Source organism: Thalassophryne amazonica, chromosome 5 (assembly GCF_902500255.1).
Source record: "Thalassophryne amazonica chromosome 5, fThaAma1.1, whole genome shotgun sequence".
Classification (NCBI taxonomy): domain Eukaryota; kingdom Metazoa; phylum Chordata; class Actinopteri; order Batrachoidiformes; family Batrachoididae; genus Thalassophryne; species Thalassophryne amazonica.
The window spans coordinates 105,071,187-105,087,218 of NC_047107.1; the positions used below are offsets into that span (position 1 = coordinate 105,071,187).

Sequence of the window (16,032 nt, forward strand, 5' to 3'; positions counted from 1 at the left end):
TTTGAAGAAAATAATAAGGTCGGGTACTTCTAATAGACCTTGTAAATCTGTGTAGGTATCCTTGACAGCGGTTTACCTGTTCTTTCCTATGGAAGCTATGCGAAGCTTGGTCTTCTGTTTTTGTTTTTTGTTTTTTTGCTTTTCCGGTGAAGAATTTGCCTCGAATACCTTGACTAAGCAGCACTTGGGCAGCACGGTGGATTAGCGGTTAGCACTGTTGCCTCACAGCAAGAAGGTCATGGGTTTGATTCCCACCTGTGGCCTTTCTGTGTGGAGTCTGCATATTCTCCATGTGTTTGCGTGGGTTTCCTCCATGGATTTTTTTAAAGACCATCCGTATTTTGCACACGTGACAGACATGTTTTTAAATGTAAATGGTACCGGCCTTGAATGGGGAAATGACCTGCATTGGACTGGCATCCGGAGCAGAAGTAGTCATAGAGTCTCATCCAGAAGAACTACTTCTTCTTCTTCTTCTTGCTAAAAGGAAATTTGTCAACACTGGCTCCTAACTTATTTTGCTTAACACGAGATAAGTGAAGGACATTTGGTGGATGGTGTTGGAGTTTTCAGAATAAGTGTTCTCTGTTAGCCAACATGACCCCGCATTGTCATTTAAACCCTATTGAAGAGATGGCAAAATGGGTGTAATGTGGTCAAACATTCTGCTTTTTGTCAGAACTCTGGCAGCAGCATTTTGAACCAATTGGAGAGCCCTAATGCTGGACTGCGGTAAACCAAAAAATAGAATATTGTAGTAGTCCAATCTAGAAGAGACAAATGCATGAATCAGGGTCTCAGCATCAGCCATAGACAGGATGGGACGAATCTTCGCTATATTTTGCAGGCGGAAGAAAGCAGTCCTAGTAATATATCTAATGTGGAGGTCAAAGGACACCGTAGGATCAAAAATTACACCAAGGTTCCTCACTTTGTCAGTGCGATGTATGACCAACCTGGTCTCATGGCAAGTCGTGATCCAGCAGCATGAAATATACATTAATCTTTTGGTTTGTGATATTATGACGAAAAGTGCCTAATTTTTGTCACGGCAGCACAAATTCATTTTAATTAATTCCGTGATGGCTGCATGAAATTAAAAGTGAAGCGGGGGGGGTCAGGGGTGGTTATGGTTAGGGTGGGGGGAAAGAGTAAGATTGGGTTAGGGTTAGGGTTGGTTAGGGTCGAGGGTAGGAGTAGGGTTAGGAATGGTGAGTTAAAAACACCCTGTCACGAAAATTTGACTAATTTCGTCACAGGAGCATGAAAAAAAAAAAAACGTGAGACTGGGCTGGTATGACACATGAGCCTATAGGCTAAGCATTAACTGGTCAGATTGATGCCGATGTCTCACTGGACCAAGAACCATCATTTCAGTCCATGCAAGAACACTCCCAGTAATCCTAAAATGATTCTCCAGCCTATCGAGTAGAATATGATGATCCACGGTATCAAACGCAGCACTGAGATCTAACAGCACCAGAACTGTAGTGGTGTCTGAATCCACTGCAAGTAGACGATCATTCACCGCTTTAGAGCTGTCTCTGTGGAATGATATTTTCTAACAGCAGGCTGCAGTGGCTTAAAAAGATTATTCTTGATAAAATAGTCTACAAGCTGACATGAAACAACTTTTTCCAGAATTTAGAGCAAAATGATAGATCTGATATCGGGCGATAGTTTTTCAATACACTAGGGTCAAGATTAGGTTTCTTAAGTAATGGTTTAATCACTGCAGATTTGAAAAATTTTGGAACAGATCCAGAAGTTAATGAGAGATTAATCATTTCCAGCACAGTAGGCCCAAGAGTGGGCCACAGGTCCTTAAACAGTTTTGTTGGTATAGGATCAAATAAACAGGTTGTGCTTTTTGTTGACGTTACAAGTTTCATCAGCATGCCTAGAGAGATATTCTCAAATTCTGTAAATCTAGGTAATACCTCAGTAGTGGCGCCCACCTCAATAGCAGGGTGTAGTGGCTGGGTTAAGGCATGCTGGGATATGTTTAACCTAACGTCTCTATTTTCGCTTCGCTTGTATAAACTGGATCTTTGCAGTCACCGGACAAAAAAAGTCCTGATGTTTTTGTATTGTTTTCCATGTAATAAGCACTGTATATACTGGATTTTGTATAACGGATTATCGGATATTGGATAAAATGTCCTGTCTGATTGCACTGTATTTCCATTAAACCCCTCACATGTGGGACCGGAGTCAATTCTGTGATTAAAAGTCTGTTTAATTTTTTTCACGCTGTGCTCAGACTCGGAGCCACAGCCTGACGAGCACCTGTTAAATCAGACACAAAAGGCTATAATTTGACACTTTGCTGCTTTCACTACTTCTGCAGTGCACATGCTGATTACATTTTGATAATGGATCAAATACATTTGGCAGAAAAACATTTCGGAGGAAATTTTCACCTGATCATTAAAGGAGGCGCAGGTCCCAATTCAGGATTCCCTGTAGATGTTCGGCACCTCCTGACTGTAACTAATCCATTCCATACATATGGCTCACATCGGATAAAATGTCCCGTCCGATCACAATGTATTTCCTTTAAAAACCCTGGCAGACTGGACGTGCAGAGGTACAAATTAAAGTTCAGCTCTGACACTCGTCAATTTGAGGAAAGTGGGACCAGAGTCATTTCTGTGATTAAAAGCCCAACCGTTTAGTTTTTGTTCACACCGTGTTCAGACTGGGACCCAAAGCCTGATGTGCACCTGTTAAATCAGACACAAACGGCTGTGATTTAACACTCTGCTTTCAATCCTTCGTCTCCCATCATTTTTTTTTATTGATTACAAATGGATCAGAAAAGTCTGCAACTTTACAGCACGAAGTCGATAAAAGAGGAAAATGTACATCTTACCTTTGATGTGGAGGTGATGACTGTAGAAAGAAAAGCTTGTTGAGGGTGAAATTAGTCCAGAATAAAGCATCATCCAGAGATGGAGAACTTTAAAACCGTCACACACGTCATTGCATGACACAGAGTTACAGCTGTGCAGCTGCATAAATCAGGCTTTAAATTAATTAAATAAATCACCATAAATTGTAAATTTATGTAAATTTGATAGCTTTTTTAATATTTATTTTTATAGTAACTGTACCTGGATGTGTTGCTCTATGTGATTAAATGATTTTAAAAATATATTGAAAACATTAAAGGTTCATTCATTAGTTCAGCACAGTTGGAACCAAAATGGCACCATGTTGTGAGTTGACACCACTCTCTCAATTAAGGCACTCTAGCTCCCCCCCCCCCCCCCCCCCCCCCCCACACACACACACACACACACACACACACACAGCCCTTCCCCCCATGACCCTTGATTGAATTCTGGAACCAAGATCCAGAAGAATGCTCATCACTTTAGCAACATTAAATTCAAAAAGGTATGAGAGGATGTTGATGAAATTTGGTGAGCAGAGTAATAATGTACCCAGAAGATGAGGGATTTTATCTGGATTATATTTTAATCCAGGATCCAGAGGTTTTAAGGAATATGTGGTGAAGGTACATACTCCTTGAATGCTTTCTAGGTCTTTGGTTTTGAAATTTGTGTTGCTTCAGAGTAATAAAATATAGGGATGGAGTGGACAGAGAATCACATAATAGATTGTCAAGGATGTCAGGGAGAGAAAGAACACCTTTGAGTTAATGGTCGAGTTTGTTTACACAGTAAAGTACTCTTACTGTGAAGGAAGAACATTTTCCATTTTCTTTACAGTCGACAATTTAAACCAGCGAATCCACTACTGGCTGCTTCCATTTGTCACCACCAGTGATGCCGGTAACGCGTTACTCTAATCTGACCACTTTTTTTAGTAACGAGTAATCTAACGCGTTAATCTTTCCAAATCAGTAATCAGGTTAAAGTTACTTCTCCAAGTCACTGTGCGTTACTATTATTTTTGCATTATGGGTCGATAGCAGCATTAAACTTGCTCTGTGGGCAGGGGGTCGGGGTTCGACTGAACTACACACTTTAAGCGAGCTGTGAGCTTTTCATCCACGTTTTTCTGCAGCAGCTACGACTCGTCTTCACCTCTTAAAGCACAGTGACAACAGCACACCTGCATTGAGCTTTACAAAGACTTTTTTATGCTTTTTTTCTCCGAGCCGCTCAGTATCTGCTGCTAAAAACAGCTGATCCTCCACGACACGTCAACAACTGACACTATTTTCCACTCAAATGCACCTAAACTCTCTTTCTGAGGACCACATGATGTGAAAAAAACAATAAAACTTTCTTACCTGTAAATCTGGTCATGTTTTCTGCATAAATAAATGTTATCCATTCTTTGTGCTCAAATGCCAAAGCAGGGGCGAATCCAGATGGAATGGGGCGTGGGGCAAGGATTGCCCCCCCTCCCCCCCCCCACAACACCCCTAGATTAAAGGTCCAGTTTTGAAGCCTTTTTTTTACTACAACTACTAATACTACTTAAAATAATAATAATTTCGACAAGTAAAATGTTTAGAGAGAATTTAAATGTTAGAAAAATGTTAGAATGAATTTAATAGTTACATTTATAAACAATGTATTTTAGAAATTGCAAGTTTTACTGTTACAGTGCTGTCAACAGTTAAATATGAGGTCAAGAAAGAGGTCTTTATTTTACTTTTTAAAAAACAAGTATTTATTTTCATTGAAGCCAAGAAAGGGTGACTATAAAGTGAGTTTTGGCAAAACAAGTATCACTGTCATGTTGAGGTGGCAGAGGGTTGTTGTGGGCAGCTGGGGAAAGTAACTAAAAAAGTAACTAGTAATCTAACTTAGTTACTTTTACAATTGAGTAATCAGTAAAGTAACTAAGTTACTTTTTCAAGGAGTAATTGGATTACTTTTTCAAAGTAACTGTGGCAACACTGGTCACCACACCCCCTTTTTGGAAAACATGTTGTGCTGGACAGACTGGCAAACTTAGATTATTTTAGCCAATTCATTGCTATTTGGATCCTTGTGTCTGAGATTAGAAAAGGAAACCACATGGTTGCTTCTCATCAATGCAGCGATTGCAGATTTATAATCTTTGTGAAATAATACTGCAGTCTTGATCTCGGGGACGCTGCAACAGAATGGCAGATTCTTTTCCAGTGGTTTTTATAGTCTGAGACAAAAGTTGCTATAATCACTACCATTCAAATGATAACCAATCACTTTATTTATCTTGATTATCCTTCAGCGACCTGCTGGTTTTCTCCACATAGGGATCTCATCAGTGAATGTCAGGGAAATCAGGCTTCATGTCGTCTCTGGAGACACCAGACTAACAGAGGAGTGCAGAACAGAGAGCCTCGTGACTGAATGTGGCTCCTGAACGCCTCTCTGTCATGTCACAGCCGTCAGTGGCAGCCAGCTTTAAAGTGCATTCTGGGTTTAGTTTATGAATTTCCAGTCTGCCGAGCAGATGCCAGACTTTTTGCTCATCCCTTGGGTTCTTTTTTGTGCTGTTGCCACATCCCTGCTGACTGTTTTCCAAGCTGCAGCACAATGTCAATTCACAGAGTGAATTTTGGATCAACAGGAGGCCTGATGCAGCACAAACATTTGGATAAAGAAGGTGTTTTCTTCACCTGTGGCCGTTTTGATGACAAACCCATTTGAATCGGCGTTTCTCTGTGACTAGGGGCAATGTTGCTGTTAGTTTGAATACGCCAGTGAATTATGTTCAGATTTATAAACTTGATAAAAAAAAATTTTACGACCATATTATACTAAGCCTCCAGTTGGTCGGGATTGTGTGCTCTGCCAAGTGTGCCAACACTGTGCCAACGTCTGCTGGGGATGGTGGTGCTAAACTGCCTCCTTGGTTTCATAATGTTGTATGTATCAGGGGACGTTTCATTCTACCTGAAATTGTTGAAAATTATCCCCTATGAGATTAGTTTATGTTGTTTGTCACAACATAGCCACACATAGTGATGATGACATCATGCATGGGAGCAGTGCTCCCTCAAAATTAACATCTTAAACTAAGGACTTAGAAAAAAATTTACCCCCATACAGTTGTCATGGAGGCGGAAACTATCAACAGAGACCAAAACTGTTTTTTGTACCAGGCTATTTTGGAGCCAGCCTAAAGCGAGGAGTCAAGAAACTTCAAGAAAAATGACCTCCACAATCGGGCCAAAAACCAGTGTTGCTACTTGATACTGAGCAAGCAAAATGTTTACTCATTCACATAGTTACTATCTATTATGGTTTGGAGTCATATTTAAATAATTTGAGAAACACTTTTAAGTTAGGATATGATATTAATTTAAAATGTGATATTTTACCAACATACTCACCGACCACTAGGAGTCGTTCATAGACCACCAGTGGACGGTGGTCCACTGTTTGAGAAAGGCTGATAGAGGTCCCATAAACATTCATGCTTACTGTGCTAAATGCAAAGAAATTGAAATTGAAAAGTGACAGATTATACAGTTACTTACTTACCTTAGCCTGTCCGTCCTCCCCCAGCACTATTCTCCCAGGTGTGGAGGGTAAAAATTATAAAATATATTTTTTAAAGTATTGCCAATGTTAGTTTTACTTAATAGTATGTGCCTACATGAAATATGAATCATTAAAACAACATTTCCACCAACTGACTCTCATTCAACAGTGCATTTCCAACAACTGAAGCACAGAACGTATCATTTCTCTTCTTGGTCGCTCACTCATCTGCCCCTTGATGTCAGCGAAATGACCAATTGTGTATGTTGCTAAGGAAAATAATACATCCCCAATTCCAATGAAGTTGGGCCATTATGTAAATAAAAACAGAATAGTGATTTGCAAATCCTCTTCAACCTATATTCAATTGAATACACCACAAAGACAAGATATTTAATGTTCAAACTGATAAACTTTATGGTTTTGTGCAAACATTTGCTCATTTTGAAATGGATGCCTGCAACATGTTTCAAAAAAGCTGGGATAGTGGTATGTTTACCACTGTGTTGCATCACCTTTCCTTCTAACAACACTCAATAAGCCTTTGGGAACTGAGGGCACAAATTGTGAGTGTCATGACTGGGTATAAAAGGTTCACAAGCAAAGATGGGGCGAGGATCACCACTTTGTCAACAACTGCATGAAAAAATAGTAACATAACATAACAGTTTATGAACAATCTTTCTTAATGTTCAATTGCAAGTTATTTAGGGATTCTATTACAGTCCATAATACGAGGGCTGTTAGAAAAGTATCGGACCTTTTTATTTTTTTGCAAAAACCATATGGATTTGAATCACGTGTGATTGCATCAGCCAAGCTTGAACCTTCGTGCGCATGCATGAGGTTTTTCACGCCTGTCGGTTGCGTCATTCGCCTGTGAGCAGGCTTTGTGTGAGCAGTGGTCCACCCCTCTGGTCGGATGTTTATTGCGAATAAATGTCTGAAATATTTGGAGCTTTGCTGCATCAATTTTTTCCAGAAACTGTGAGAGACCTCCAGGTGGACACCATTCGGAAAATTCAGATGGCTTTCAGGGACCATTTTATGGGGATTACACAGATTAAGGAGTGCTCCAGCCGGTTTAAAGCCACCCACAGTGTCTGAGAGCGTGGCGCACTCCGAGCGCCGATCGACAGGCTGACACCCCGCTGAAACAACCACATCATTTCCAACGTGAAGGCTTTGTTGATCCGGGACGTCGTCTGACTTCCACAAAAAAGGCATAAGGTGTGGACATCAGCACGACGTTGCTTTGCGCCATGCGGCTCCGCCACGACGCGCGGAATTCCTCCGCACGTCTGTCTCAATGTGCCGAAAAAGTGCTGATGTCCACGTCTTCCGCAATTCCTGTGCTAGTCAGAGGACGTCCCGGATAAAACACAGCGTCCAGTTTATAAATGAACGGCACATTCCACTGTTACAGGAGTTTTTGTCATGGAAAGAGGAGCAGAGGAATTTCGCTCGTCGCGGCGGAGCCACATGGCGCAAAGCAACGCCGTGATGAAGCCTCACAGAACATGTTGGGGCATGTCCAGCTCATGCACAATTTCTCAGATAGTCACACGACTAAAAAGCCACCGACAGCCATCTGAAATCCATCTCAAAGCCGTCCTGTGAGACCAACATGGAGGTGGTTTTGTCCTGCGTCATGAGCGGCACGGTGGCGCATCCGTCCGCTTCTTTTTCCATGAAAAAACTCCTGTAACAGTGGAATGTGCCAAAAAAGTGCTGTCGATCAGCGCTCGGAGTGCGCCACGCTCTCAGACGCTGTGGGCGGTCTTTAAACCGGCTGGAGCACTCCTGAATCTGTGTAATCCCCATAAAATGGTCCCTGAAAGCCATCTGAATTTTCCGAATGGTGTCCACCTGGAGGTCTCTCACAGAGTCTGGAAAAAATTGATGCAGCAAAGCTTCAAATCGTTCATTTATTCGCAATAAAAATCTGACGAGAGGGGTGGACCACTGCTCACACAAAGCCTGCTCACAGGCGAATGACGCAACCGACAGGAGTGAAAAAACTCACGCATGCATACGAAGGTTCAAGCTTGGCTGATGCAATCACACGTGATTCAAATCCATATAAAAAAGTAAGTCCCTTCGGCTGCTCCCTTGTTTGCACTCGGGGTCGCCACAGCAAATCCAAGGTGGATCTGCATGTTGATTTGGCACAGGTTTTACGCCGGATGCCCTTCCTGACGCAACTCCACATTACATGGATAAATGTGGCAGGGGTGGGATTTGAACCCAGAACCTTCCGAACTGAAACCAAGCACATTAACCACTTGGCCACCACCCCTGATTCAAATCCATATGGTTTTTGCAAAAAATAAAAAGGTCTGACACTTTTCTAACAGACCTCGTATAATCAGAAGATTCAGAGAATCTGGAGAACTTTCTACACTTAAGCAGCAAGACTGAAAACCAACATTGAATGCCCGTGACCTTCGATCCCTCAGGTGGCACTGCATAAAAAAAAAAAACTGACATCATGTGAAAGATCTTACTGCGTGGGCTCAGGAACACTTCAGAAAACCATTGTCAGTTAACACAGTTTGTCGCTACATCTACAAGTGCAAGTTAAAACTCTACCATGCAAAGCAAAAGCCATACATCAACATCATCCAGAAACGCCGCTGCCTCCTCTGGGCCCGAGCTCATTTGAAATGGACAGACGCAAAGTGGAAAAGTGTGCTGTGGTCTGATGAGTCCACATTTCAAATTGTTTTTGGAAACCATGGACATTGTGTTCTCTGGACAAAAGAGGAACAAGACCATCCAGATTGTTACCAGCGCAAAGTTCAAAAGCCAGCATCTGTCATGGTATGATGGTGTGTTAGTGCCCATGACATTGGCAACTTACACATCTGTGATGGCACCATCAATGCTGAAAGGTACATCCAGGTTTTGGAGCAACACATGCTGCCATCCAAGCAACGTCTTTTTCAGGGACGTCCCTGCTTATTTCAGCAAGACAATGACAAGCCACATTCTGCACATGTTACAACAGCGTGGCTTCATAGTAAAAGAGTGCGGGTACTAGACTGGCCTGCATGCAGTCCAGACCTGTCACCCATTGAAAATGTGTGGCACATTATGAAGCACAAAATATGACAACGGAGACCCCGGACTGTTGAACAACTGAAGTCGTAGATCAAGCAAGAATGGGAAAGAATTCCACCTACAAAGCTTCAACAATTAGTGTCCTCAGTTCTCAATACTTACTGAGTGTTGTTACAAGGAAAGGTGATGTAACACAGTGGTAAACATACCACTGTCCCAGCTTTTTTTAAACATGTTGCAGGCATCCATTTCAAAATGAGCAAATATTTGCACAAAAACAATAAAGTTTATCAGTTTGAACATTAAATATCTTGTCTTTGTGGTGTATTCAATTGAATATAGGTTGAAGAGGATTTGCAAATCATTGTATTCTGTTTTTATTTACATTTTACACAACGTTCCAACTTCATTGGAATTAGGGTTGTAAATATTTGGCCAATCTTATTTTATCTTATTTATTTCTATTATTTATTTTTAAATAATTAATTTGCCTTTTATTGTATGAAATAAGTATTTGATACAATAGAAAAACAGATCTTTATATTTGGTACAGAAAGTTTTGTTTGCAATTGCAGAAAAGCACCCCAAAAAATGATGTGTTTTTTTTTTTAATAAATTTGCAGAAATCTTAACAACAAACTTCTTTTTTGCATTGTCATTGTGGGGTATTGTGTGTAGAATTTTGAAAAAAAAAGAATGTCATCTATTTTGGAATAAGGCTGTAACATTATAAAATGTGGAAAAGGTGCAGAGCTGTGAATACTTTCTGGATGCACTGTACGACTTTGACAAATGACAGGAAAAATTTTGTTTTGGAGTGGTGAAAAATAATATTACACTATCAGCAATTTGTAGCCTGTTCAAGGTCACTCTTTTCAGGCGTATGTGAAAGACAACAGATACATGCTTCCTGCCTGATTATACCACACTTACTAGTATTCTGCTGAAAAAAATAATTTGCTTTCAGTGTAAATACTCAAAAACACTCTTCACCTCAGCCTTTGCCCCCACTTGATGATGGACGTAATTTCTGCAGCAGCTAAATGCTAAATATCTCATTACCACCATAAATAAGTAAATAAACCATAATGAACGATTCATTGCAACACTTAATTCTGGATCTGAAGTTTCACAGTGTGTGGATCCTGATTTCTTATTGAATGCTGCCACATTCACAGCTGTGGAAAAAAAAGTAAAAAAAAAAATGTTTGTGATGTGTAAAACAGCAAATAAGCAGCCTGTGTGTGTGTGTGTGTGTGTGTGTGTGTGTGTGTGTGTGTGTGTGTGTGTGTGTGTGTGTGTGTGTGTGTGTGTGTGTGTGTGTGTGTGTGTGTGTGTGTGTGTGTGTGTGTGTGTGTGTGTGTGTGGTCAGCTTCTATCCCAGCATGTCAACAGCTTCAAATGAGTCTAAACGCCAAATGTCATCGCTGATCCAACCAAAGCAAACTCCAGCATTGTCCAGTTGCTAGATGGAACAGCTTCCCTCTTTCACTTTTATCCGCATTTTCGCTACACTCATCTGCACAAACACACGCGAGCGCTTCAGAACCGATGAGCGACGCCAAGGTTTTCTGACAGCTCCCATCTCTGCCTGTTCCCCTTGAGGTGACTGATTGAGATGGCTCAGGATGGACAGGTTCAGTCCTACCGGGGACAGTGAACACTGATAACAGATGAATACCTGCATGCAGCAATCATAGTACTCTTTCATCATCACAAATTCAATTTGGGAGATGGACGTTTGCCCCGAACGCACGTGTTTCCAGAGCACTACAACTAAATTGAGGCTTTATCTGTCATATTTAGGCGGCAGATTAGATGTTAATAGAGAGCAAGAGCTGACTGATTCACTCAACTGAAACTTGACGTCACGTCTTGGCGGCTTGTTTCTGTTTGCGTTCGAAATGAGTTGTTAGTTGGCGACAGAGGAAGACTTCGCAACAGGTGTTGGTGCTGATATGCAAACAGCGATGCATCAAAGGATACCCTTCTTGTGTACTTTAGGTCTTTATGCCTCTCATCTCACTTTCTTTGCTTCTTCTTGTAATTTATCTTATCTCCTCTTTTTCTGACCATTTCTGTTTTTTTTTTTTTTTGTTTTTTTTTTCTTGTCCTTTGATTTCCTTTATTTTCCAGGGAGTGGTGGCTGCAGAGAAGACCAAAGGTGGTCAGCTCCTCGAAGAGCCAAAGATGCTGCCTTTCAGAGCGAACACCTTCAGCCTCCAGGTGTCAATCCAAGATGTTCCCCAGTTCCTGTGGAGCATCAAACCCTTTACCACGTGTCAGGTAAAGTACTGAATTTTCTGGAGTATAAGTCCTAAGACTTTTTTATCCCCTGCTGGCCGAAAGCCCGAAGGGGGATTACGTCCATGCTTTTATCAGCTCACGTTTGGATTATTGTAATGCTCTATACACTGGACTTAGTCAAGCCTCTCTTTACCATCTGTAACTGGTGCAGAATGCAGCTGCTCACCTCCTCACCAACACTCATAAACACCAGCTCTTTACTCCCTCCATTGGCTCCCAGTTCAGTTCCGAATACAATTTAAACTCTTGATGTTCATATTTTGTTCAATCTATGGCCTCGCACTGGCTTACCTCAGTGATATTTTGACCCCTCACCAGCCCAGCAGAGCCTTGCGCTCCTTAGACCAACACCTGCTGGTGGGTCCAAGGTCGAGGTATAGACAGTGGGGCGATCGTGCCTTTGCCATTGCAGGTCCTAAACTCTGGAACTCTCTTCCTCTGGAGTTACGCTCCATCTCATCCCTGCCCCTGTTCAAAGCCAGGCTGAAAACATATTTGTTTCAATTGGCCTTTGACACATAGAGCTGTGACTCCCTGGAAATTGACAACTGTAATATATTTTAGATGTATATGTTTTATCTTATGGTTGTTTTTAACTGTGTGCAGCACTTTGATCAACTTTGGTTGCTATAAAGCGCTTTAGAAATAAAACTTGATTGACTGATTGATTGATTGATGTTGTGCCAATATAGACTTCATCAGTTTCCTGAGTAGGTGTTTGCATTCTGAAATCAGCACCTCTGACATTTTGAGGAGGAATTTCATGAAACGTGGTGAAAGTCCTTGTTATAGCTTGGTAATATGCATATTATCATATTGTTCAAGTTGGGCCCATTTTACCAGAGTTATGGCCCTTGAATAACAAATCTAGACTTCATCCGTTTCCTGAGTGGGTGTTTGCATTCTGAAATCAACTCCTCTCACATTTTTAGTAGGAATTTCATGAAACTTGGTGAAAGTCCATGTTATAGGTTGGTAATACACATACGAGGTCTGTCTGAAAAGTAACAGACCTTTTTATTTTTTTCAAAAACTATATGGATTTGAATCACGTGTGATTGCATCAGCCAAGCTTGAACCTTTGTGCTTATGCGTGAGTTTTTTCACGCCAATTTGTGCGTCTGCATGGAGACGCTCATGGCGCGCAACAAAAAAACACCATGTTGGAAGTCTCACAGGACATGTTGTGGTATGTCCAGCTGTTACACAATTTCTCGGATACTCACTCGACTGAAAAGCCATCGAAAGCCGTCTGAATCTTCCGAATGGTTTCCAACACGGAGGTGTTTTTTTTGTTGCGCGCCATGAGCGGCTCCGTGCGTGTGAATTCCTCCGCACGTCTTTCATTACAAAATCTCCTGTAACAGTGGAATGTGCCACAAAAGTGCCAAAAATGTCCAGCTCTCTTGCCATTTCTGTGGTAGTCACACGATGTCCCGGATCAACACAGCGTTCAGTTTGGAAATGATCTGGTCGTTCCAGCCTGTCGATGGCCGCTCGGTGCGCCGCGCACCCTCCGCCGCTGTGGGCCGTCTTTAAAAAGGTTTTAACACTCCTTAATTCGTGTGACGCCGACAGAATCTTCACAGAAAGCCATCTGAATCTCGAATGGTTTCCAACTGGCTGTCTCTAACAGTTTCTGAAAAAAATTTCATGGAGCAAAGCGGCAGTCGCTCTGCCATTTCCCTGACAATAAAATCCGACGAGGGGGTGGACCAGTGCTCACTCAAAGCCTGCCCACAGGCGAATGACGCAACCGACAGGCGTGAAAAAACTCACGCATGCGCACGAAGGTTCAAGCTTGGCTGATGCAATCACATGTGATTCAAATCCATATAGTTTTGGAAAAAAATAAAAAGGTCCGTTACTTTTCAGACAGACCTCGTATTATCATATCATTCAAGTTGGGGCCATTTTACCAGAGTTATGGCCCTTGATTAACAAATCTAGACTTCAACAGTTTCCTGAGTGGATGTCTGCATTCCGAAATCAACACCTCTGACATTTTTAGTAGGAATTTCATGAAACTTGGTGAAAGTCCATGTTATAGGTTGGTAATATGGTCCCAGGGTTGGGACCAGGAAGCAGAGTTGTAGTCTTACACACCTCTCTGCAGCTTCTCTCCCCCTGCCATCCCCTCATTACCCCATCCCCGTAGAGACGGTGCCTGCTCCCAGACTACCAATAACCAGCAAAAATCTATTTAAGCATAAAAATTCAAAAAGAAAAAATAATATAGCACCTTCAACTGCACCACAGACTAAAACAGTTAAATGTGGTCTATTAAACATTAGGTCTCTCTCTTCTAAGTCCCTGTTGGTAAATGATATAATAATTGATCAACATATTGATTTATTCTGCCTAACAGAAACCTGGTTACAGCAGGATGAATATGTTAGTTTAAATGAGTCAACACCCCCGAGTCACACTAACTGTCAGAATGCTCGTAGCACGGGCCGGGGTGGAGGATTAGCAGCAATCTTCCATTCCAGCTTATTAATTAATCCAAAACCCAGACAGAGCTTTAATTCATTTGAAAGCTTGTCTCTTAGTCTTGTCCATCCAAATTGGAAGTCCCAAAAACCAGTTTTATTTGTTATTATCTATCGTCCACCTGGTCGTTACTGTGAGTTTCTCTGTGAATTTTCAGACCTTTTGTCTGACTTAGTGCTTAGCTCAGATAAGATAATTATAGTGGGCGATTTTAACATCCACACAGATGCTGAGAATGACAGCCTCAACACTGCATTTAATCTATTATTAGACTCTATTGGCTTTGCTCAAAAGTAAATGAGTCCACCCACCACTTTAATCATATCTTAGATCTTGTTCTGACTTATGGTATGGAAATAGAAGACTTAACAGTATTCCCTGAAAACTCCCTTCTGTCTGATCATTTCTTAATAACATTTACATTTACTCTGATGGACTACCCAGCAGTGGGGAATAAGTTTCATTACACTAGAAGTCTTTCAGAAAGCGCTGTAACTAGGTTTAAGGATATGATTCCTTCTTTATGTTCTCTAATGCCATATACCAACACAGTGCAGAGTAGCTACCTAAACTCTGTAAGGGAGATAGAGTATCTCGTCAATAGTTTTACATCCTCATTGAAGACAACTTTGGATGCTGTAGCTCCTCTGAAAAAGAGAGCTTTAAATCAGAAGTGTCTGACTCCGTGGTATAACTCACAAACTCGTAGCTTAAAGCAGATAACCCGTAAGTTGGAGAGGAAATGGCGTCTCACTAATTTAGAAGATCTTCACTTAGCCTGGAAAAAGAGTCTGTTGCTCTATAAAAAAGCCCTCCGTAAAGCTAGGACATCTTTCTACTCATCACTAATTGAAGAAAATAAGAACAACCCCAGGTTTCTTTTCAGCACTGTAGCCAGGCTGACAAAGAGTCAGAGCTCTATTGAGCTGAGTATTCCATTAACTTTAACTAGTAATGACTTCATGACTTTCTTTGCTAACAAAATTTTAACTATTAGAGAAAAAATTACTCATAACCATCCCAAAGACGTATCGTTATCTTTGGCTGCTTTCAGTGATGCCGGTATTTGGTTAGACTCTTTCTCTCCGATTGTTCTGAGTTATTCTCATTAGTTACTTCATCCAAACCATCAACATGTTTATTAGACCCCATTCCTACCAGGCTGCTCAAGGAAGCCCTACCATTATTTAATGCTTCGATCTTAAATATGATCAATCTATCTTTGTTAGTTGGCTATGTACCACAGGCTTTTAAGGTGGCAGTAATTAAACCATTACTTAAAAAGCCATCACTTGACCCAGCTATCTTAGCTAATTATAGGCCAATCTCCAACCTTCCTTTTCTCTCAAAAATTCTTGAAAGGGTAGTTGTAAAACAGCTAACTGATCATCTGCAGAGGAATGGTCTATTTGAAGAGTTTCAGTCAGGTTTTAGAATTCATCATAGTACAGAAACAGCATTAGTGAAGGTTACAAATGATCTTCTTATGGCCTCGGACAGTGGACTCATCTCTGTGCTTGTTCTGTTAGACCTCAGTGCTGCTTTTGATACTGTTGACCATAAAATTTTATTACAGAGATTAGAGCATGCCATAGGTATTAAAGGCACTGCGCTGCGGTGGTTTGAATCATATTTGTCTAATAGATTACAATTTGTTCATGTAAATGGGGAATCTTCTTCACAGACTAAAGTTAATTATGGAGTTCCACAAGGT

General features: G+C 41.2%; 1 protein-coding gene across 4 annotated transcripts in view; it reads left to right on the forward strand.

The window, feature by feature from the left end:
- unc5db (unc-5 netrin receptor Db) overlaps positions 1-16,032 on the forward strand; it is a 751,148-nt gene that overhangs the window by 708,209 nt on the left and 26,907 nt on the right. For all 4 annotated transcript variants that reach the window (XM_034171021.1, XM_034171024.1, XM_034171022.1 and 1 more), the window contains one exon: positions 11,655-11,804. In XM_034171021.1, the coding sequence (XP_034026912.1) occupies positions 11,655-11,804 (150 nt within the window). The remainder of the gene's footprint in view (positions 1-11,654; positions 11,805-16,032) is intronic.